This window comes from Equus caballus, chromosome 25 (assembly GCF_041296265.1).
Source record: "Equus caballus isolate H_3958 breed thoroughbred chromosome 25, TB-T2T, whole genome shotgun sequence".
NCBI lineage: Eukaryota > Metazoa > Chordata > Mammalia > Perissodactyla > Equidae > Equus > Equus caballus.
In genome coordinates, this window is record NC_091708.1 from 34,450,706 (window position 1) to 34,474,438 (window position 23,733).

Below are 23,733 nucleotides of genomic sequence, written 5' to 3' on the forward strand. Positions count from 1 at the left end.
AAAAGTACAGGCTGGAAACAACTCTGCAGTGTCAAACTGGAATTGGAGGTGTCAGTTTGAACTCATGGTTTTTAATATATATGTAAATAGCTTGAGATTCATGAATTAAATATCAATATTTCATACTGTTCTCATCACCCATTCTTTTTACCCTATTCCCAACCAACCTCTTATGACTAATCATTTCTCCTAATTTATTAGTTTCTTGTTTATACTTCCTGTGTCTCATATATATGTGTGTTATATATATATATGCAAGATGTTTTGTAAGCAGTGAACACACCTAACAAATTTTCACTTTAAATACCATTCTTCTCTGAAAGGAACTCAAGTTACATAGAAAAGATGGCCGTTTACAGGACTGCAATGAGGAAATACAAAGACTATCTAGGAAAATTTTGCTGAACCTGAAAGCAAGGAAGTGCTTGATGACTCAAGGAGCTCAAAGTGGCTCCCCATGGCCAAGTCTGGAATAATTTGGGCTTCAAAAAGAATACCAAAAGCAAACATACACATGGATAAAGAGAAAAGATTGGGGGTTACCAGAGCAGACATGGTTGGAGTGAGAGACAAATGGGTAAAGGGGCACATATGTATTGTGATGGATGGAAACTAAACTATGGGTGGTGAACACCATGAAATATATAAAGATGCTGAAATATAATGATGTACACTTGACATTTGCACAATGTCATAAATTAGTGTGATCTCAATAAAATCATTTAAAAATTAATAGTGACTGTAATGGATTATGACTCAGAGATTAAATGAGAAACTCTGAATCCATAATGATATAAATCAATTAATTAAAAAACGTGTTAGAGAAAGGAAATTTCTCTTTTACAGAGAACTCATACATGTAGAATGATTGATGGAAGGAGAAAAATCACCATTTGACCACCACAATTACAATAATTGTTTCAGACGAAAATCACATGATTCTTATGAAGTATGATATTACATAGAGTGGTGGTTATATACATAACCTCAAAATATCTACCCAAGTTATATTTTTTAATTTCAAAGGTAAAAATAATAACTTGATAGTAAAGAAACCTGGCAGACACCACCTAAATCAATTCACCAGGGTTAAAATTGCTGGTGATTAGGAAAATCAGTGTTAACTGTGTTCTGATAATATGCACTGTGGTGTACAAGCCAAAGATCTATAGCCTGAATCTGAGATATGTGCATACCTACATAATAATAAAGCAAACATGGTTAAATATTAACTTTTGGGGAATCTGGGTGAAATGTACATGATAATTTTTAATATAATTTTTACTTTTTGTAAGCCTCAAAGGGTTTCAAACTAAAAAGTGAAAAAAAAACCTTCCTCCATAATTACTCAATAAGAGAGAATAGAGTATCCTATAAGTCTATTACTAAATTTAAAGTTGGCAGCCAGGCAGACAACTATGATCTTCCACAATATTCTCTTATAGCCACTGTCAGAGATAGACTATGAACGGCTGACCCATCGGCATGACACAGGAAAGGAATTCCATAAAATGTCGTCCCTGCTCTGTAAGAGTTTACAGTCTCTAGAATGAAACCGTAGAGGAAATTTTGCACTGAGAAAAGAAGTATGTCTGTAGAATAAAACATATTGGCATATTTGCCATCCACAAATTGGTACACAAATGAGTAATTAGAAAATGTTATCTATTCTGTGCTAGAAAGTTTCCATTTGCCTCTTCATGTTCATTCTCCAGCTTTATCCAGCCTACTTTGTCTCAGCAATCTGAACTTTATGGACTTTACCAACTGGACTCCCAGGCCCTTTGGATTTGACCAATGGAAACACAAGCAAAAGATGCAGAAGGAGAGAGAGGTTGGAGCATTTATTCTGTTTTCCTCCCTGCTGGACCTTGTGTTGAGAGTGGCTGTGCACATTCCTGTCCAGGGGTCCTCTCCTACCCCTACATGTCTCGCCAGGTTCTCATAACCACTCTCTCTCTCCTTGCACCTGTTTCCCACTGCTGCTGGACCTAGGTGCCTCACCATCCCTTAATAGTTTCCTTTAAACTTGCCAATACGTTTGTAAGCAAACCATTATTACAACTATTTAAAAGAAAATTCTTTGTCACAGCTGGAACCATGCCCAAGAAGAAAAGCATTGCTGGCAGCTGAGGCATCATTCCCTGGGACTCCAGTCCCCTCTGGCTTGTGGATGTGCAACTCTCCAAAGGGCAGTAAGAAATTGGCCAGTTATCCTACAATGGCTCCTCCCTGACCCAGAAGCCCAGGGATTTTTGTTTCTGTCCTCTTGTTGATACTTAAACTGTCATCTTTTTGCTCATTGCTCTGAAGTTGGCTAAGGAACATGAAAATCTGTAGAAGTGCTGAGGCCACAGATATTTTTTTCTTTTCATCTAGGTACCAAGTCTCCTGAAGAGAACTGAAGGTTTTGGCAACAGTCTAAGCAGAAGGAGTCTGAGGTCACTAACAAAGAAAACAGGTCAGAGGGACTGGAAATCTACACTTAGTGATGGACCTGCTTCTATGCTTGTGGGTTTGTGTATGATTATCTCTGTGCTCGTGTGTGTTTGTGTGTGTGTATGGTTGTGTTGGTGTTGTTGATAGTTGCATGTGTGTGTGTATTTTGTATCTGACTCATAGCCTCAATATTTTCCTGAGTTAGACTCAATCTGGGCTCTGTTTTACTGAATGAAGACTGAGTTATCATCCTCCAAACATATGATTAATGGACTCCTGATTCATGCCTGTGATCTTTAATATATGCCTCCTAATCTTATGATGAGGATATTTCCCTCACTAGGCGGGTGTCTGTGCTGAGCAGATGAGAGCTCAGCGTTGTGTATGAGATTGTTCACTCTGCTGCTGGAGAAGAAGATGCCTGACCTCAACAAGACATCCATGTCAAAGAGGGCCCAAACCTCTGCTCATCAGTGTGTGCTAGTGTCTGTGTGAGCTGTGTTTGTGGATGGCACACTCATTTGTGAGAGAAGAAATATGTATTGTTTGCTTTTATCTGTATGTATATTACCATGCATATGTTTCCACGTGCATGGGTTGTTGGTGGTTGACTGATATGCCTGTGTAAATAGGCTTCACTGCCCTATGCTGGCTGCCCTCCCCCAGGAAGCATATGGGTCAGAAGGGTCCAAAGCTCACCTCTAAGTAATGAGTGTGTGTGCTGCTGGTAGTTGTAGTAAGTGTGTAGTTGGGTGTGCATGTGTGTTGTTTGTTTGTATTTATTGTGAGATTTTTGCATTGTGTGGGTCCTTATGTTTTTTTTTGGTGGATGTGTATAGTGATGAGTTATGCATATGTGATGAGTGTTTACCAGGTGTGTTATGTGTCAAGTGTTTTGTTGTGTATTGTGTGCTGTGTATGTCTCACTTTACATATTATTTATGACTTGTATGTTTGTATACAGTGTTTATGAACTGAACCACATACTGGTTCTCCTTCCTCTAAAATGGGAACTGGTCACATGTGACTGGAATACTCAAATTAGCAGTGTGTGATTTATATGTGTGTTTGGTTCTTCTTATTTCCCCCCCTGACTCAAATATTTCCTTAAGTACCTTCCTCTGCATCACTGTTGACTGCAATATCCAAAGCTCCAAGCAACTCCCTGTCTCTGAAATGGATCTGCTAGGATTTTCATATACCTGAGTGTGACTGAGTCACTCAAAGTGTTTTAACTCTTCACTTAATGTCCCAGGCAAAGATACATTAGCGTTATGATGTGTGAAGTTAGAGTGCAGAACCCCCACCAAATGGCAGGGAGACCTTGGGAAAATCACTTAACTTCTTGGCCTCACTCTTCAATCTATAAAATGGAAAGAATTACACTTCTCTCATGAAACATACAGGCCTTTTGCAATATTTACTGTTTGAATAAATGATAACAAATGTGAGAGTGTTTTGTCAATTGGAAAATAAATCAATGTAAATGAAGGGAACTATCCAGACAGGGAACTAAGAAAATTTTGAACTACTTTGGCTTCTTTGCAGCCATGAAGCAACACAGGGTGTCTGGCACTCCTAACTGATGATGGGGGAAGTTTCCATGTGTAGTGGTTGAGAGCACGGGATATGATCACCCACTCATATTAGATAGAAGTGCATAAAGTAGTCAACATGCTATAATTTTTAAGCTACAGAAAATGACAATACATTTACTTTTCATGTATATGGTATTTATATAGTTTATATTTCTATTTCCAAAGAGCTAAAATAGGTGAAAGAACATTCCTTCTTAGTGCAGCTGGAAAGATTTTTAAAAATCTGGGAATAAAAGGCTGGTTATGTTGATTTAATTACGAAGTGTAGGTAAAGTTCTTAGCCTAGTATTCAAATGTTCACCAAAAATGTTCACCATTCTTTGAAAGAATTTGTGAACTTTTCCAGTATGAAAGCTATCCTGGAATCAAGCGGCTTTAGACAACCATTCAATTCTAGAGTGACCATGAGGTAACAACTGTGGGTCAAAAGGACAGAGCCAGGTTCACAGGAGGAGTGTGACAATGCTCCAACAAGGCTGCCTCAGCACTGGAGTCTCACATTACTTTAAGGCAGAAATAACTGATACCAGTTTGCGGAGGCTCGTTTACTATTTCTGCCACAGTGAATTATTATCATTTTTCTGTCTTGGTGTAGTGAATTATCCCTCTATGCTCATCAAGGTCTATACTCACAGAGAGCAGGGACCCTGCCTTTTCTGTTCACTGCTGAATTCTCAGTCCTTGTTCAGACTCAATGTCCAATAAATGGTGGTTCAGTGAAGCTGAGGTCACTCTCTTGCTTCTGTGCCGTGAGGTTTTCCTGACTGCTTTTGGGCTTGATGATTTCCTGGAGCCGGATTAGGATAGACAAGGAAGCATGTATCCGCAGGTGTGAGAAATTAATAGAAATATATTTAAAAATTCATTGTTTTTCCAGAGAATTATAGTATGTAATATGGTGGTCTTGATCATCCTTTGTAGGGTCCTGAGATTCCCAAACCTTCTTCTTCCTCAGGATATAGAAGAACACATGAGGCCTGAGAACCAGAGCAGTGTGTCTGAGTTCCTCCTCCTGGGGCTCCTCTTCCCACCGGAGCAGCAGAGCTTGTTCTTTGCCCTGTTCCTGGGCATGTACCTGACCACAGTGCTGGGGAACCTGCTCATCATCCTCCTCATCAGGCTCAACTCTCACCTCCACACTCCCATGTACTTCTTCCTCAGCCACTTGGCCTTCTCTGACATTTCCCTTTCATCTGTCGCAGTTCCAAAGATACTCATGAACATGCAGGCTCAGCGACAATCCATCTCCTATATGGGGTGCATTTCTCAGTTGTATTTTTTCATAGTTTTTGGTTGTCTTGACAATTTCCTTCTTGCAGTGATGGCATATGACAGGTATGTGGCCATCTGTCACCCACTCCACTACACCACCATGATGAGGCAAGAGCTGTGTATATCCTTAGTAGCTGGGTCCTGGTTCTTCAGTTGTGCACATGCCCTGTTGAACACCCTCCTCTTGGTCCAGCTGTCCTTCTGTGCTGACAATTCCATCCCCCACTTCTTCTGTGATCTCACTGTACTCCTGAAGTTGAGCTGTTCAGACATCTCCCTCAATGAGCTGGTCATCTTCACTGAGGCAGCAATGGTTGTCATCTTGCCTTTGATTAGTATCTTGGGTTCATATATTTGTATAGGGACCACTGTCCTGAGGGTCCCCTCCAACAAAAGACTGTTTAAAGCCTTTTCTACCTGTGGCTCCCATCTCTTCGTGGTATCTTTATACTATGGGACCATTTCAGGTGTTTATTTTTTCTCTTCATCATGGGGCTCCAATGACAAAGACATAATTGCTTCGGTTATGTACACAGTAGTTACTCCCATGCTGAACCCCTTTATCTACAGCCTGAGGAACAGAGATATAAAAGAGGCTCTGGAAATGTTTGTCAATAGGGCTAATTTCTTTAAGTGATATTCACTAAACTTTATTGCATCATGAGCACAGTGAGATGTATCTCCTAATATTTTTGTATGGCTGACAACTTCATGTGACTTTAAAGGAATATATATTCTGCTGTCGTGTATAGTGCTGTTAATCTGTTAACTAGGCCAAGTTTGCTACTTGGATTGTTAAATATTCTTTAATACTAATTAGTTTGTAGATTTGTCTTTTTCTCCTTTTAGATATGACAGCTTTTGCTTATGTATTTTTTTATACTATGCTACTGAGGACACAGATTTAGCATTACAATCTGTTCCTGGTAGACTGATTGTTTTATGTAGTGGTGTGCTGAATCTGGCTTGCATTGTGTTCAAGCTGATTGTACAATTTCGTCCCAGCTCCACATTCAATGACATAATTTTGAAAGATTGAAATCAGCCATAATGGGAATAATTATGCCACGTAAATTGGCAAATGCTCCAAAGCAGGGCTTCATAAAAAAGTGGCTGAGAAAGAGAGAGAGTCACTTTTTATACATTTAACAATAAACCACTGCATTTACAATTAGGAGATCTTCTTCTTCATCTCTAGCAATGGCTCTTAACATCTCATCTACTTCTTCTCATATTAGTATAGATATACCAGCTTTCTTTTGGTTGGTGTTTACATGGTATTTTTTTAAGACTTTTCTATGTCCTTATAGCTGTCAGGTGTCTGTTGTTTACAGTGGAAAGCTGGGTTTTTCTCTTGTTTAAGCAGAATGACAATCATCATACTTCTGGAGAATTTGATCTATTGACATTTAATGCCATCATGATATATTTGAATTTGTATTTTCCATACTACTATATCTTTTTTATTTGAGACATCTGTTTCATATTTATTCTCTCTTCTCTTTATCCTTTTCAATTAGTTGAATATATATTTTGCTATTCCATTCCCCCACTATTAACTTAGTAATCAATATTATTATTTTATAATTATTTTCTGAGCATTATGTTGAGATTACTTCTTACTTTCTCTTAAAATTTTTATTGTAGTATATATGCAAAACACGAAATTTAATGTTTTAATCTTTTCAGATATATAATTCAGGGGCATTTAGTATATCCATTACCATTATCTCTTTCAAAGACTCTACAAGGAAATTCTGTGGAACATCAGAGCAACTGAGTACTTTGCAGTTGTGAAAAAATAATGACAAATATATCTATGAATCAATATGGAAGTATTTCCAGGTTACATTGTTAAATGGAAAAAAAAGTGTAAAAAAGCATGTATAGCGTGCTACTTTCTGTGTGAAACTGAAAGGGAAATAAAATATACAGGTATCTTCCCATTTGAGCAAAAAGGAACACAAGCAGTATAAATCAGAAACTAAAGAGATTATTTCCCTACAAAAGGTGGATGTGAATCGGATAGAAAAGATGGGAAGATGAATATATTTATTCATATACTTTTAACTATGTTATCTTTTACCTACTAAAATAAATAAAGAGGGTGAATAATAAAGCAAAATAGAATAAAAGAAAGAAAATACACATAAATATGTTTCAAATTAATCCCATAATTAGAGTAAAGGGGAAAATAAAATAACTAACCCAAGTAATTCTTGAACAAAGAATTTTGTTTATATAATCCCACAATAAAGATAAAAAACTGTAAAGAATATGTTTGAGCTGTAATTAGTTTTTCCTTAACAGTGATGAGTTCGAGATTCTGAAATTACTTAACACGTATTCAAAGATTTGGCAAATAAGTAAACATATTGTGGAAAAAGAAATAACTGCTCACTATCAGGGTGTCAACAAAAATAATCAATAACCATCCTAGAGTAAAGGAAAGGAGATTTTCATTTGAGCCAAACTGAGGACTATGGCCTGGGAGTTGCAGCCTTCACAAGGGAAAAAAGTTCTCTGGAGAAGAGCAATTCTCAGCAGAGATATATACCCATTCCAAACAAAGATACATACATCAAGCATGACAGGGGTACATTCCTTCAAGTGTTCAAGGAAATATTCATTACAGATTAGCATGTACCCAGTGGGTCAATATAACTCTGGCACGATAAGAAGGGAGCCATTAATTCTTATCTTTAAAAAGTACTGGCATCTTACGAAGCCAGGCATTAATTATTATCTTCAAAGAGTACATTCATTACCTCAGGGTAATGATTAAAACAGATGACAGTGTATGTTTGACAGGCCATAAGTCAGCCTTCTTTGGTTCAAATAAAATTCAGGCCAAATCAAGCTCAAACCAGAATGGTTTCCCCATACACATTAATATATAAAAATTTCCATACTTCTTCCCCCTTTTGATGATTAATCTTACAATAGAAAGCATTGATGATCAAAATATTGTCCCTAGATACTAGGGTGCTTACTTCCTGACCTGGGCAAATCATGTCCCTTGGAGCTGGGCTTTACTTCAACTGGCCTAGTCAGTAATCCATACTGGTGGGCAATAGATGAATATGATTGACAATCATAGAGGTACACACTGACAGGGGAAGTAATTTTATATGGTATATATATTTTCAATTAGGTTGAATTGTCATGCAAACATTGTATGTGTGCTTTTGTATGACCTTTTGTGATTACAATGTTCACAACATTAATAAACAGATATAGTAAGAAACCAATCATAATATTTGAAGTAGCTAGTGTGAATTAGGCACAGATTTAGAGACGAGAAGCCAAAGAACCTGTTACAAGTATTTTGGTAACTTTATACTAATTTAAGTATTAATTTCCCTCCTTTGTCCACTGCTATGTGCACTTTATGATAAGTTTGGGTAGACTGGTTTAATATAGTAACAAGATCTTCAGTTGTCACTTGTAATGAGTTTCCAGGCCAGTTAGATTCCATTGAAATTACATTGTGTGGTAGATGTAGTTCTAATTTCCCAAACATTTGATCATCAATATCAATATGTGAACAGGTCTTCATATCTTAGGAAGTTCTATTTGACCAGCAAATCTGGTATTACACCACATAGTAGTAAAATTACGATAAGAAAATACTTTGATTACAATATTGATCAGAGATTATGACAGAGGTATTTTGTAAACTTTCCCAACAAAATTTCCCATTACCCATATACCACATATTTGTTTGCATGGGAGTGATTGTTATAGGCCAATTAGAAGAAAATTTGGGTCTCCACTGCTGTTTGGTGCATGGCCATAACCTTGATGGAATTTGCAGATTTCAGTTGATATGGGGTTCCAGTAAGAATTATTTGACAGTAAGGCCCATCTTCCCCCAACAGAGAGAATTCTGGTAGAATTTAAAGTGCTCCTTTCTCCTACTACTTGAACGACATCATAGGTGTAAGTTTAAGTACTAAAGCCACGATTGAACACTTATGTGAATTACAAGATCCTTAAATTGGAATCCAGGAAAGCTTCTTTATCCTGTTGATAATAGACTTGAGTATAAGACAATAGAGACTCACAGTAGTTGGTTATACTAGCATAAGACAACAACGGATCAGCAGAACGTTATGCACCAACAGACACTGATATGCCTGTGACCATCCCAAGTGGGATCAGTTCATGTTTTCCAAAAAGGGCACTGCAAGCAGTCAGGGAGACCAAAGGCATTTCCTTAGTTCCGGGGAGTATAGCCTAAAGGTATATAACAAAATGCCAAGGACAATTAACAGGACTAGAATCCAAAATCTACAAAGATGCAACATAACTTTCTCTCCACAATTACTCTCATTTTTACCAAAGATAGTCACAGTAAAACTAATTTGTTTATATTACAAACTTGGCCTGATTATTTATATACCTGAAAATAAGAATATTCAGTGAGAATTTCTGAATTCTTGATGGATCTGGTAGGGAGAAAAAGTAAATGTTTCATATTTGTTCACAAAGGTATATCTTACCAAATTGTTGATAGCTTAAGAGAAAAAAATTTCTTTAAATCTGGAAAAATAAAATGTTAGACCAATCTGCTTGGTTTATATAGTCCTATGTAATTGGTATTTGATCTTGATCTTTCATTAGCAGTTTTATGTAACCATCAGTTTCTCCATTGGAGTTCTGTAATATCTTACCTAGTTCAGTTTTATGATCCAAAAGTTTATCAGAAACATGATTTCTCGAGTGTCAGAGGCCTTGACATGAATCTTTCTGAAGATGAAACATGTTTGCAAAGCTATCAGGTTAAAACAATAACTGTCTATAGATGGCAAGAGACATAACAATATAATGGAATTGAGAAGGAAATTTGGTTATTTCTGTGACATAAAATTTTAAGATAATAAGCAGAATTATGACTGATAAAGAGGACAGATCAGAATTTTAGGAATGTTATATAATTATTAAAATACTTATATTAATGACATTTGCTCACACAATATAACCAGAGAAGGTTTAACATCATCTGTTTGACAATGTTTCTCATATTTTTTAACATGCTAAAGAAGCCTAATTAGTTCAGTATCTCCCTCTTTATAGAAAGAAAGAATACGTTCTGTGAGAAGTCACATGGGCCTATGGAAATTCTCAAAGTCACTTTTAGGTCACAGGAAAGACTTTATTTTGAATTTGAATTTTGGGGAGTTTGTAAAAAATATCAAAAGATTTTAGAACACTTGGTCAAACGGGACCATAGGTCACAATAAAATAATACTCATTTATCCATTTATCCATGGTGAAAAGTAAAGATTTTTGGCAAATACAGAAATTTAAATAGTTGGAAGAAATTCCTTAGTTCTTATGAGTAAAGAGTTGATAAAAACAATGCAGGAAATTTATTTTGATAAAACATAAAATAATTTTTGGTAGACTACTCAAAAGTAAAGAAGAAAATCTTTCATGATCTATTTACCAAGAGCAGACTAAAAGTCCAAGAAAATTATCCTCTTATTTATTTTTTAAGAGTTTTTATTTTTTTATTGTGTTTTGTTTTACAGCTTATTTTATTTTTTTTATTGCTGTAATACTGGATTATAACATTTATAGCTTTCAGATGTACAATTGTAATATATTTCGAATACTGTGTAGATTACCTTATGTTCACCACCCAAAAACTAATTATAGTCCATCACCACACATGTGAGCCTAATCACCCCTTTTGTCCTCCCCTCTCCCCCGCTTCTCCTATGGTAACCACCAATAAAATTATCCTTTTAAGTTAAAGAAACCAAAGTCTAATTTTTGTACCAGCTTATTTTTGATATTGCAACTGATTTCTTTATTGAAATTCATTTTCATTGTAGCCAACTTGACCATGCAGTAAACACTTTCATAAGGGTTTCTCTTCCACAAAACTTCTGTAAGTTTCTTCTTTACATTCAGAATTTCTTCCATGCCTTCCCTTCATCCTAGTACTTTAAGAAAATTTACTTTGTTAACAAAACAACTATTTGTTTTGTTAAGAATATCTCCATTCCTTATACCTTCTTTACCAAAAACATATGTCTTACTTTCCTTGCACACAGAGATGTTTCTGTTACTTTTTACACTAAGATCCTGGTGATTGGCAGACTTATACATATTTTCTAGAAACATGCTTTTTCATGGAAAATTTTTAAGCATGTCACAAAACATATTTATTAATAAACCAAGCATTTTTCTAGTTTCTTTGTAAAAGAACCCAAAGGTAGATAAATCTATGTTTAGTAATTAGTATCTAATATTTTATATTATATGGAAATGACATAGATATTTAATAAATTTCTATCATTTAATTTAGCAAAACTGTAAGGTTTCAAGTAATCAAAAGTTTTTAAAGTCATTTTTAAGTACATATACCATAATCAAAGTCTTTGAGAAATTATACCATCTGGAAGTAGAAAAATTCACATGTATAACACACATATATAGACATACATAGATATATAGACAACCACAAGCAGAGATCTTAAATAGTTTTTGTTAAAATTTTGCTGTGAATCAGATGCAATACAAAACTTACTAATCTATAAAAGAATAGTTGGATCCAAACTGTGATTCTGGCAGGTGGAATAAACTAAGGTTATTGCTGAGGAATTGATGATGGTCTAGATAACAGTTCCTGGAGAGGTTAAAAGCTTGTTGAGATAAATAGGGGAGGTTTTTGGGATTGGTGAAAGGGAATGAGTGGAGTCTGAACCACCTCTAACACTGCATTTCCAGTTTTGCGAAGATTTGTAAGATAACGACAGTTGATCTCAATTCCTCAGAAATTGGATTGTAACTTAAATGACATCATAGCTTGATCTAGTTGTCCAACTATATTACCCTTAATTTTCTTCATTCTTCCTGGGTAGATAGTTTATTATAACTTGGGGAAGAAGGCTTATAGAAATTTTCCTATCAGGCTCTGAATATTAGCTACCAATTTGGCCAAATACCTGATAAGTGGCAAAATCCTTTCAAATATCTTGTCAGGTTTCAAGCAAGACCAACAGTAAATATTTCTGGCAGTATTAAACAACTCTATTAATTTTAATTTAGTTTCCCCTTGATTGTTTAAGGGAATAATGTAGCAATTTCCCAGAAATTCTCTCAGAGTCTTGTTAACTTTGGGAGGAACTCATGTGGGGCTCTCCTTCACAAGCAGATATAAGGATGTATATAAAGCCATTAACTTAACAGAGTTTTGTGTAGTCTTTTCTTTTAGGTACCTCTGATATCTTAATTTTTAATTAGTTTTTGCTACAAAACTTTCAATAAGGCTATTTTGGATTTTTGAAGACTTTACATTTAAGTGCAGTTCTTAAATGATGTTATATAACTGGAACATTCCTTCTAATGTAATTCCCTTGAGGTTGGTGGTAGTTTGGTAGAAGCCTAGCCACAAACGGAGTTCAACTAACATTTCTGTCTAACTATATCAGACCACAAGTGGGGTACCATCCACATTTTCGTCCAACCATGTTTTGGGGCCCTCAACCTGACAGTTATCAAGCCAAGTTCTCAGGACAAGGAACAAGCTTTGAAAGAATTTTGTGTTCTTTTAAAATATTTGCAGCTTCTGGGATAATTAGCTTTTGAGTAGGTGTGCCAGAAGGTTGTACTCTTGACTCTTTAGAGATTAAAGATTACCTTTAATCTGTTTGGTCCAAAGTTCTCAAAACTAGTGTTCAAAAAGATGAATTTTTGAACCTGAAAGGAGTCTTGAAGTGGCCACTGTAATTTTAAATTATCCTAGGTTATCTTGATCCAAAGATCCAGCCATATACAACTATCCTCTCCATATTTCTTATACATATATCCATCTGGAGTACCTGAAGGAAGCGTGTTTACTAAAGAGGATTCAGAGTAGGGGTTCCCCATTTTGGCCATCTAAGACTTTAGTTATATTTTATTAGTTTTTCCCATTTTGCTAAGTATTTTGCAAGTAATGACTCCATATGTACTTTACTGAAAGCCACCCAGAGTCCCATCCAGGAGCTTTTTAGCTTTAGAAGCATGGTTTTCCATTGTCTTTTAGTTTCACTTTAATATAAAGCCTGACAACTCCTACAGGCAGTTTAGTGGGTCAAAAGTGTGTTGCTTGTTTCACTTCCTGAAAGACTGTGAACACTCTCTTAGATGTCTCAGTTTCTCCTGCCATCAGTCTAAAACTACTGGGGGGATCGGAGCACTGGATGACTAATCCTTATGTGTATGCCCATGGATGAGCTGTCAGTTATTTAATGTGAATGATCATGATGAAGTTGTCTATGGGACCACTGCATATCATGAGGATTGACCTCAGACACTTCCACCAGATTTTCAGTCACCTGAGAATTCCTTGTGGCAGGAACGATCGGAGTTGAACAAGTTAAGTCTCTCCTTTTGCTGTCAATTTGTTCAGACTTTATAGGCATAAATCTTTTCAAATTCTTTAAGCCAAATTAAAAGTTCAGTCAACCCAGTTCACTCCATATTTCCCCTAGGTTCCCCTTACCTATGAAAAGTACACTTAAGGTATTTAGTACTAAGATGGAAAATACCTCAAATAAAAGTCAGGACTGTCAACTTAAATAAGGAGGTCCAGATTTTGGAAGAACTCACCAAAACAGCTGAAGAGTGCAGTAAAACCGGAGGAGTACAATGGGCCTTTGCTTCTACAAAGTACCAGTTCAAAGTAGGCTCCAGGTGGGTTTCTCTGAACTCCTGTCTGGCTTGCCAAGAAATATCATTGCAAATAATAATCATTATATAGTAAAGAAAAGAAGTGAGTTTTATGAGAGCCAAATTGAGGAGTATAGCCTGGGAGTTGCAGCTTTTGCAATAGAGGAAAGCACTCTGGAGAAGAACAATTTTCAGCACAATTATATACCATTTCAAGACAGAGATAAATACTTCAAGCATAACAGGGGTACATTCCTTACATATTATCATGTACACAGTGGGTCAACATGATCCTGGTGTCATAGTAAAGAAGACACTAATTCTTGTCTTTAAAGAGCACTGGATTTGTAAGAAGAGAGGCATTAATTCTTATCCTTAGAGTACATTTTTTAATAAAGGGTAATGAATAAAGCAGATGTACAGTGTATGTTTGACAGGCTGTAAGTCAGGCTTCTTTGGTTCAATTAAAATTCAGGTTAAATCAAGGTCAAACCAGAATGGATTCCCCATGTACTTTAATACATTAAAAATTTATTATCAGGGGAAAGGCACTATGTACATGGAAAAGCAGAGACTGCAAAAAAAATCTATGGTGTCAAATTAGAATTGGAGCTATTAAATTAATTCATGGTTTTTAATACATCTATAAATATATTGAAATTTATATATTATATATCTATACTGTTCCCATCCCCCATGCTTTCTGTTCCACTCCTGACCAACTTCTTATGGGTAACAATTTCTTTAGTTTATTAGTTTCTAGTTTCTACTTTCCATTTTTCTTTTATATAATTTCCTAGTTGCATCCTCTGAGATCATTTAGAACCTTTGAAAGCAATGAACACACATAACACCCAATTTGTTCGTTACCATTCTCCTCATAAAGGGACCAATGTTACTTAGAAAACTGACTTATTCCAGGCTGAGGCCAGGATATGAGAAGATCATCCAAGAAAATTTTGCTGAGCCTGAAAGTGAAAAGTGTTCCATGAATCATGGGGACATGCAGCCAGCTTGAAAGGGCTCCCACTGGCCAAGCCTGGAATAACTTGATCTTCAAAATGAATAACACCAGGAAAGGATCATGACTCAAATAAATAAGAATCTAAGAGTCCTTAATGATATAAATAAATCAATGAAAAAACAAACAAGTAGGGGCTGAGGGAGAGTTCCTTCTTACAGGACAATACAACAGATAAATGTAGAAAATATGACAGAATTAGAAAGTCATCATTTGGCTATGACGTTTGCAATAATTTTTTCATGTAAGAATCACCAATGGATGTTAAATATAGTGGGTGAAATCTTAAAAGTAAAGAAGTTATGGTTACATGGTCTCAAAATATCGTTGGAAATGCAATGGAAAGCCATTCATGTTGGTGAGCATTTCTCCTCTTCCATTTCTAGGGCCAGCTCCAGGTCTCGATCTATTACCAGCTACAGAGCTACAGCCAGTTACAGTGCCAGTTCCAGCATTAGCACCAGAACTAGAATCTGTGCAGAGCCAGAGCTAGCTCCAGACCTAGAGTCAGATTCAGTACCACCAGCTCTGCTGGTGTCTTAAGTTGGCTTCTGCTGCCATAACAAAATACCATAAACTGGGTGGCTTAGACCCCAGAAATTTATTTTCTCACAGTTATGGAGGCTAGAAGTCCAAGATCAAGGTTCCGGCAGATTTGGTTTTTGGTGAGAGTTCGCTTCCTGGCTTGCAGATGGCCATCTTCTCACTATGTCCTCACTCTGCCTTTTCTCGGTGTGTGTGCACAGAAAGAGAGAGCTAGCTCTCTGGCATTTCTTCTTATAAGCACATTAATTCTATTGAATCAGGGCCCATCAGTATGATCTCATTTAACTTTAATTATGTTCTTAGAGTTCCCATCTCCAAATACAGCTACACTGGGAGTTAGAGTTTCAGTATATGACTTCTGGAGAGTTGTAATCATCAGTCCATAATGATACACATAGATATAAAGTCTTTAAGCATTTTGTCATGTTGTTGGAGTCTTGCATTTTTTCTCTGAATATTTCATTTCTATAATCCACTGATATGGCATATAATTGCTCTACAATATTCCTAATGTAAAGATACCATAACTTAGTTGTTGGACTTTTAAATTTTTTTCTGCTATTATGAACAATGTTGCTATGGATTTTCCTATTTGTGTCTCCAGTTTTACACGTGCAAAACTTCTTTAGGATATATACCTGAGACTGGCATTACACAGTCCAAGTCAGCGAACATTTTCAAGTGCAAAATATAATGCCATATCGTTTCTCTATTATAAACGAAAAAGACTTCGGACTAACACACATTATTGTAAAAAAAGAGCAACCTCTAACATAAGTTTTCTAACCTATTAATATAAAATGGAACCTCACTGGAGTTTTACGTGTCTTTCCTTAATTACTATTGAGTTTGACCATCTTTTTATATGATTATTAGCCCATTTGAGTTTCTTTTCTCTGACATAACTATTAATCTCATTTTGCCTACTTTTCAGTTTTGGTGTGTATGCATATGTAAGTGTATTTTTGTTACTAAATTGTAAGCTATTGCAGGGGGCAGGTTTTGAATAGTCTTTGGAAAGATGATTGGGACTAGAATAGCAGAAGATAAACATGAAGTTCTTCTGGGAAATGGTATCTGGTACCTGGGGAAGTAGTAATGTAGTTTCTTAAATTCAAAGAGCACTTTTTCTCATACTGTTTAATCAAATAAGAAATCTTGAAGAGTCATGGATTTTATTTTTATCTCCACACTTGTAGGAAAAGAGGGAGGTGCCAATGATGTTCTTCTGGTTTGAGAAGGAAATCTTGTTGACTCGACTTTTAGGAACACAGGCAGGTCAATTGTAGCATTATAATTAGGGCAACAGATTATCAACCATGATCCATAGGATCTGGAATCCATTTCTGAAATCTAAATATCTCACAATACTGGTCATTCAAACAGCAGTTCCAAGTATTAATTGATTTGACACTAAACAGAACAAATTAATAGCACATGAATATTCACACATCTTCATCTCCAATAACACACATGATATTCATCTTCTATTTGGCTTCAAAGAAATGGAGCTGGAGATGTATGCAAAAAATTTGGAATCAGTTTTTGTAAGGGGTTTAATGGAAAGCATTTCTTGAAAAGTTAATCTATGGTATTGTGAAAAACTTGCACCAAGACAATGGCGATTCCATAGTCTTCGGGCAAAAGACCAAGATCTATAGAAACTGTAGTCCATTTCCCAGGTCCATTTGTGGTGACGAGATATAGAGTCCCTCAATCTTTTATTCAGAAAGTGAAAGTATTAGAGTGTTCCTGGTGTTCTTGAAATAGCATGGGGTTCAGAAACAAGAGGCTTCTGTTAACACATTCAGGCTCCAGTTTGGTTTCTTGTGACTCTGACTCAAATTTTCCCCAAGGTCAACAGAGAAAACAAAAAGCTTTGTCAATCGCCAAGTTCCTAGTAGCTGCTTTGTGGTTATTATTATCATTCCTTCAAGCATGAACTCTCCTGTTGCTTGCTATCAACCAACAGCTCTTCCCTCAAGGGAACCAAAGGTAATGAGGCAATTATTTCCAGTTTGTCTCTAATTTGTAGGTGGGGGTGGAGTGTTGTCCCCCCCCAAAATCCTCTCCATGATTTGTAAAGTTAGAACCCATGCTCATTGCTCAGGAGTTGTAAACAAATGTGTGCCCATATATATATGGGCACACAGAACTCAAGGAATAAGATGAGAATTTGGAAGACAAGCAGACTTTTTTCTCCACGTTCCATGAAAATTCTTTTAGAAACAGTGATGGTAGACTGAAAACATTAAGGAGTGGGAAAGAATTTTCTTAAATGAAGGACTGAAGGCTACGTTACAAGGTATGTCACTAGATCTTTTATGTTGTTGACATAGATTCTTGTCCTTAATCCTTTTGCTTTGATCAGTTACATATGTTTCCACCAAGTCTCCAATTTCTGACTTCTGGAAGATCCAGAGCAGCTCACTGGGTTATCTTCCTTTATCCAACCTAAGGAAATAAAACATTAGCTAAAAATTTGTGAGGGGCGTGAGGAAGGTTAAGAAAGGCCAACAGACCAATTGGAGAGTCTCTACTAGAATTTCTAATAACTGGTTACTGACTTAGCCTTGAACCACAATTTCCTAATCTCACATTTCTGTCATGAATTTCTGGACTCCTCAAGTTTGAATCTGATCTGATCTCATGATTGTTCTGATATTTCATGGTTTCTTCAAAAGAGATTCTTTTGGTTCCTAGGTGGATGTGTAATAATCTGATGTCAGATCAGGTTTTTAATGGGATTTTAGCCCATTAGTGGGACAAAAAGACTGAGCTATTCAGGTTAAAATTCCTGTACTGACTAATTCAAAACCATGTTTCCATTTTGTGATAGTCACAATGATTTCCCAGTCTTTCACATTTCCATCTCTCATTTTTTTTTCTTATCTCTGGCAAAAGAGAAGAACATGAGGAGGGATAATGAGAGCAGTGTGTCTGAATTCATCCTCCTGGGGCTCCCTATCTGGACAGAGAACCAAGGCATATACTATACTCTTTTTCTGGTCATGTATCTGATCACGGTGCTGGGGAACCTGCTTATCATTCTGCTCATCAGGCTGGACTCTTGCCTCCACGCTCCCATGTACTTCTTCCTCAGCCACTTGGCCTTCACTGATATCTCTTTCTCATCGGTCACAACTCCAAAGATGCTCATGAATATGCAGACACAGAGTCAGTCCATCTCATATGCTGGGTGCATTTCCCAGGTGTGCTTCTTCTTGTTTTTTGGGGGTCTTGACAGCTTCCTTCTCACATCAATGGCCTATGACAGGTATGTGGCCATCTGTCACCCTCTCCACTATACAACCATCATGAGTCAAAACATTTGTTTTCTGCTAGTGACTGTGTCTTGTGTCCTATCCTGCACCGGTACACTTTTGCACACCCTCCTCCTGGTCCGTCTCTCTTTCTGTGGAGACAACACTCTCCCCCACTTCTTTTGTGACCTCTCCACCTTACTTAAGCTGTCCAGTTCAGATACAACAGTCAATAAATTGGTTATCCTCATCGTAGGAACTGTGGTCCTTACCCTGCCATTCATATGTATCCTGGTCTCTTATGGCCACATTGGTGGCACCATTCTTAGAGTCCCCTCTACTAAGGGGATCTGCAAAGCCTTGTCCACATGTGGCTCTCACCTCTCTGTGGTGTCTTTATACTATGGAGCCATTATTGGACTGTACTTTTTCCCCTCATCCAATAACTCCAATGACAAAGATGTCATTGTGTCTTTATTGTACACTCTGGTGACTCCCATGTTAAATCCCTTTATCTACAGTCTGAGGAATCGAGATATGAAAGGAGCTCTGGGGAATATACTCAGTAGAGAAAAATTTCACCATGATGAGCATTATTTTTCCTATTAATTGGATATAAGACCTGCTCCATCCTGCACATGCAACGTGAGCATCCTTTCCTCTCTGAAAAGCTGCAATTTGGTGAATCTTGGTGCAGCATTCTTTCTTCATTCCCTGTTTTATTTTATACTTCATTTTCTTCTCTGTTTAGTTTTTGCTCATTTTAAGGAGTCATCAGAAGAGTTTATTAAAAACATACCTACGAAACTATCCTTTCCTAAATAATTTTTCTTTTTCACATAGTATCCCTTGTCCTATAAGCATTTAAAATTTTTATGCAGTTACAGCTTTCAGTCTTTTTATTTAATTTTTGTTATAGTTTACAAATTTTGTACAGCCAAGCTTATCCTTTGTCAAGATAACAAAAATATTCCTCTGGCAGTTTTACGATTTTATTTTTGTGTTTAATTTTGTAATACACTTGATATTTATTTTTATGAATGACATTAATTAGATATTGAGTTTTATTTTTGTTTCTAACTTCTTATCGATTGTCCAAATTATGTTTCAGGTTTCTTTATAGAGTTATGGTAACATGGTATGTCACTTCTTTTCCCCTCTATATTGAGTGGACCTGGCCATGAATTGAAATGAGATGGTTTTCTGTACTAGGCCAGGAAAACTGTGCAGACAGGACTGGTGGTGAACTCAACCTTGACTGTAGCCCTCTGTGTCCTTGGATGGCCAACTGGGTGTGAAGCATGGTAGAGAGAGCAGAGATTTTAAAGTGGCTCTCCAAGTGGTGATGTGAGTATGGGTGATCAGTCTAATCTAATGAGGGAGGTTGAGCCTTTCAGAGCATAGCACTAATAATGTATAGGCAGAATATCTGGAAATCTAGACAACCTGAATTGAACTCAGGAAGGATTTAGTATAGTTTAATCCAAACGTATCTCAATTTTTAAAAACAATACCTCCCTTCCCTAAGGACATAAATATAGTGTCCTATGTTTCCATCTGAAATGGTAAAGTTTGTCTTCAGTCCTGAGAAATTGCCTCTGCTCAAGGCAAATGTAGCTAACTTCATTGCTGTAAGCTGATACCTGTGACAAATCATTATTTAATTTAATCCTAGCAATTGCTATAAAGGAAGGAATTCATATTAAGAGAAACTTAGTAAGTTGCCCAGTGCCACTAAACTAGCAATATTTACTGGAGGTAGGACTCAAACTACTCTATGTGTGTGGTTTAATACTGAGTCCTTGGCATCATTTGAATATTTTTCAAAATTGAGTAATATTTTTACCCATTTTGCTGCAAATTTTATTTAAAGTTTAAAAATGTTGAAATAGCAAAAAAGGAAGATATATACTATATATACAGTTTAAACACACATGTATATAGTTTGCTGCATGTGTGTGTATATATATATGTTTATGGGTTTGTATATATGTAACATCTAATCACACTTTAAAGAATAATATTAAAAGGAATACTCACTTAACAATCTCCAGGCTCAACCAGTAGAAAACTAACAATATTGTTCAGCACCTTGTGTCTCCTCCTCAATTGTATCTTCCTCTCCTCTTGAAAATACCCAGTATCTGTAACATTTTCAATATTCCTTTACTTTTCTTTAAAATTTTAACACATCTGTGTTGATCCTTCAATTTTTCATGCTCTAGAGCTGCATATAAATGGAATAATGCTACATTTATTCTTCTAGGCTTTGCTTTTGCTGTCCAATACTGTCCTTGTGAAATTCATCCACATTGTATAATGTCCCACTGTGAGTCTGCTACAAACTTGTCTGTTGTAGCTTCCATGGCTATTTTGTTTGTTTTCAGCATTTTACTATCACAAACAATGCTGCTGCAAACATTCTTGTACATCATCTAGTGCATATATGCAAGAGTTTCTTTAAATTCTGTACCCAGAAGAAGAATTACTAGATTTTAGACATGTGTATGTTCAACTTAACTATCACTGCTAAGCTCTTCTCTAAAATAGTTGTATCAAGAAGCCACAGCGAAAAGACTACACACTGTATGATGTCAACAATATGACATGCTGGAGAAGGCAAACTGTAGAGACAGTAAAAAGATCAGTGGCTACCAGAAGTTCAGGTTTGAGGGGGAGAAGAATAAATAGGTAGAACAAAGGGGATTTTTAACAAAGGGCAATGAAACTATTCTGTATGATGCTGTAACAGTGGATACCTGTCATTATGTATTTTACACAAACAAAAAAACATGTACAACATAAAAGAGTGAATTCTAATGTCAACTATGGGCATTAGTTAATAATATATCAATGTTAGTTTAATCCTAACAAATGTACCACACTGATGCAAGATGTTAATAATAGGGGAACAGGGTAGGGATGGAGGAGAAGAATATGGACACTTTCTGCTCAATTTTTCTGTAAACCTAAAACTACTCTGAGACATAAAGTCTATTATTACTATTATTATTTTATTTTTGGTGAGGAAGTTTGGCCCTGAGCCAGCATCTGTTGCCAATCTTCCTCTTTTTGCTTGAGGAATCTTGTTGCTGAGCTGACGTCTGTACCAATCTTCTTCTATTTTTTATGTGGGACATCGCCACAGCATGGCTTGTTGAATGGTATGTAGGTCCACACTGGGGATCTGAACTCACAAACCCCTGACCAAGAAATGGAGCTTACAAACTTAGCCACTATATCACTGGGCCAGCCACTAAAGTCTATTAATTTTTTAAAGTTTTACTAATTCAAATCTCCATCACCTCGGTATGAGAGTTCCTACGAGTATGAGAGTTACTTTGCTTCTTCAACGACACTGGGTATTAAGAGATTTCTTAATTTTTACAATTATGGCGAATAGAAAATTGTATCTCATGGTGGTTTTACTTTCTATTTCCCTTATTACTGACGAAGTAGAGCATCTTAGCCTATGCTTAATGGACATTTGTGGCAGAGATGGCTGGCTGACTCCCAAAATTTCATGACCTCCTTCCCACATGTGAAGATGTCACTGGGAGGCAGCTGCCACATTTTCTACTAATCTAGGTGCAGGTACATGGCATGTTCTGCCCAGTGGAAGAGAATGTGTCTCATTTCCTGGCCAGAATTTTAAAGAAGAATATGTGTCTTCTCCTCTATTGTCTGGAAGCAAATTACCTGCTGCCCTGAAACACAAGTGAACCGGTCCCTGAATTTTCACACAGTGAAATGTCATCAACCTACTAGAAGACCCACACTGGACTATTAGAGCAGCCATCACTATCCTTATTGATGCAAATTTTGTCTTGTGAAATAAATCGTTGTTTCTTTTCCCTGCTTTTTTATTGGTTTTATTCTTTTTATTTATTATACTGTAAGACAGACTTCATATAACCTGGAGACAAATCCTTTGTCAGTTGTATATATTGCAAATGCTTTCCATTATTGTAAGCTTATTACTTTTGGGTTTTTTTTTTTTTTTTTACTATCTATGCCTTAATTTTAATGTGATTAAAGATATTAATGCATTATTTTATTATTTATATTCTTGACTTAAGCCTTCTTCCTTGAGAAAGTCACCTTGAAAGTGGCAACCATTTTGTTTTATAGACAACAAGGAAAGGATGTGACATTAGGAAAAGTGCAGGGGCTGAGGAAGTGTATTCTTCCCACTATGTTACATGCCTGAATTAACTATAACCTCAAGCAAGACAGTGCTTGCTGCCAGAGAGCTCTCAAGAATTTCAGGAAGTAAACCAGGATGTTTGAGGATGAATGAAAATCTGTGGTTTCAAGATACGTGTCTGGATGGTAATGTAAATATTAATGATAACAATAAAATTCTAATAATAGCAATTCATTAGTCATATGTTTATTGTGTTATTAATATTGGCTAGCTGCTGTGACATGTACTTTATATCATATCAGCCTAACAGGACGACAAAAAAGGCATTGTTCTCATTTAACCAGACAGAAACTAGGGCTTAGAGAGTATAAGTAATTTGCCTAAAATCATTCAGCATGAAAATGATGGGCATATCATTCAAATTCAGATTTATTTGATTTCAAACCCATGTTCCTAACTACCATGCTATATTGCCTCCAGCAGAGCATAATTTGACAAAAAAGAGATGTCTGAATATGTGCTCTTCATTAGAGAGGAAAAGCTGGGATCTAATTTCCTCAAATCCTTTGGATGGATGTATTGGCTCAGTTCTTAATCAGATGATCAGAAGTGAATAGAGTGACTAGGATACCAGCTACCTGGTTTTCAAATATAGCTACTCATAAAGTGAATTGCTCAGGGACCCAGGAAAAAGGCAGGTCAGACCCTGGCCAATGATTTTGATGGACTACCTAGTTTCTGTCAATAAGGGAATGTTTAAGGCAACTATGTTATACATCC

At 36.4% G+C, this 23,733-nt stretch overlaps 2 protein-coding genes across 2 annotated transcripts; both read left to right on the plus strand.

Annotated features, from left to right (window-relative positions):
- Window positions 1-4,932: 4,932 nt before the first annotated feature.
- Window positions 4,933-5,946, plus strand: OR1J38 (olfactory receptor family 1 subfamily J member 38). The gene is given in 1 exon segment (NM_001391880.1): window positions 4,933-5,946. A coding segment is annotated over 1 exon segment (1,014 nt).
- Window positions 5,947-18,362: 12,416 nt separating this feature from the next.
- Window positions 18,363-19,415, plus strand: OR1J47 (olfactory receptor family 1 subfamily J member 47). Its single transcript, NM_001391866.1, is given in 1 exon segment — window positions 18,363-19,415. A coding segment is annotated over 1 exon segment (1,053 nt).
- Window positions 19,416-23,733: the final 4,318 nt, after the last annotated feature.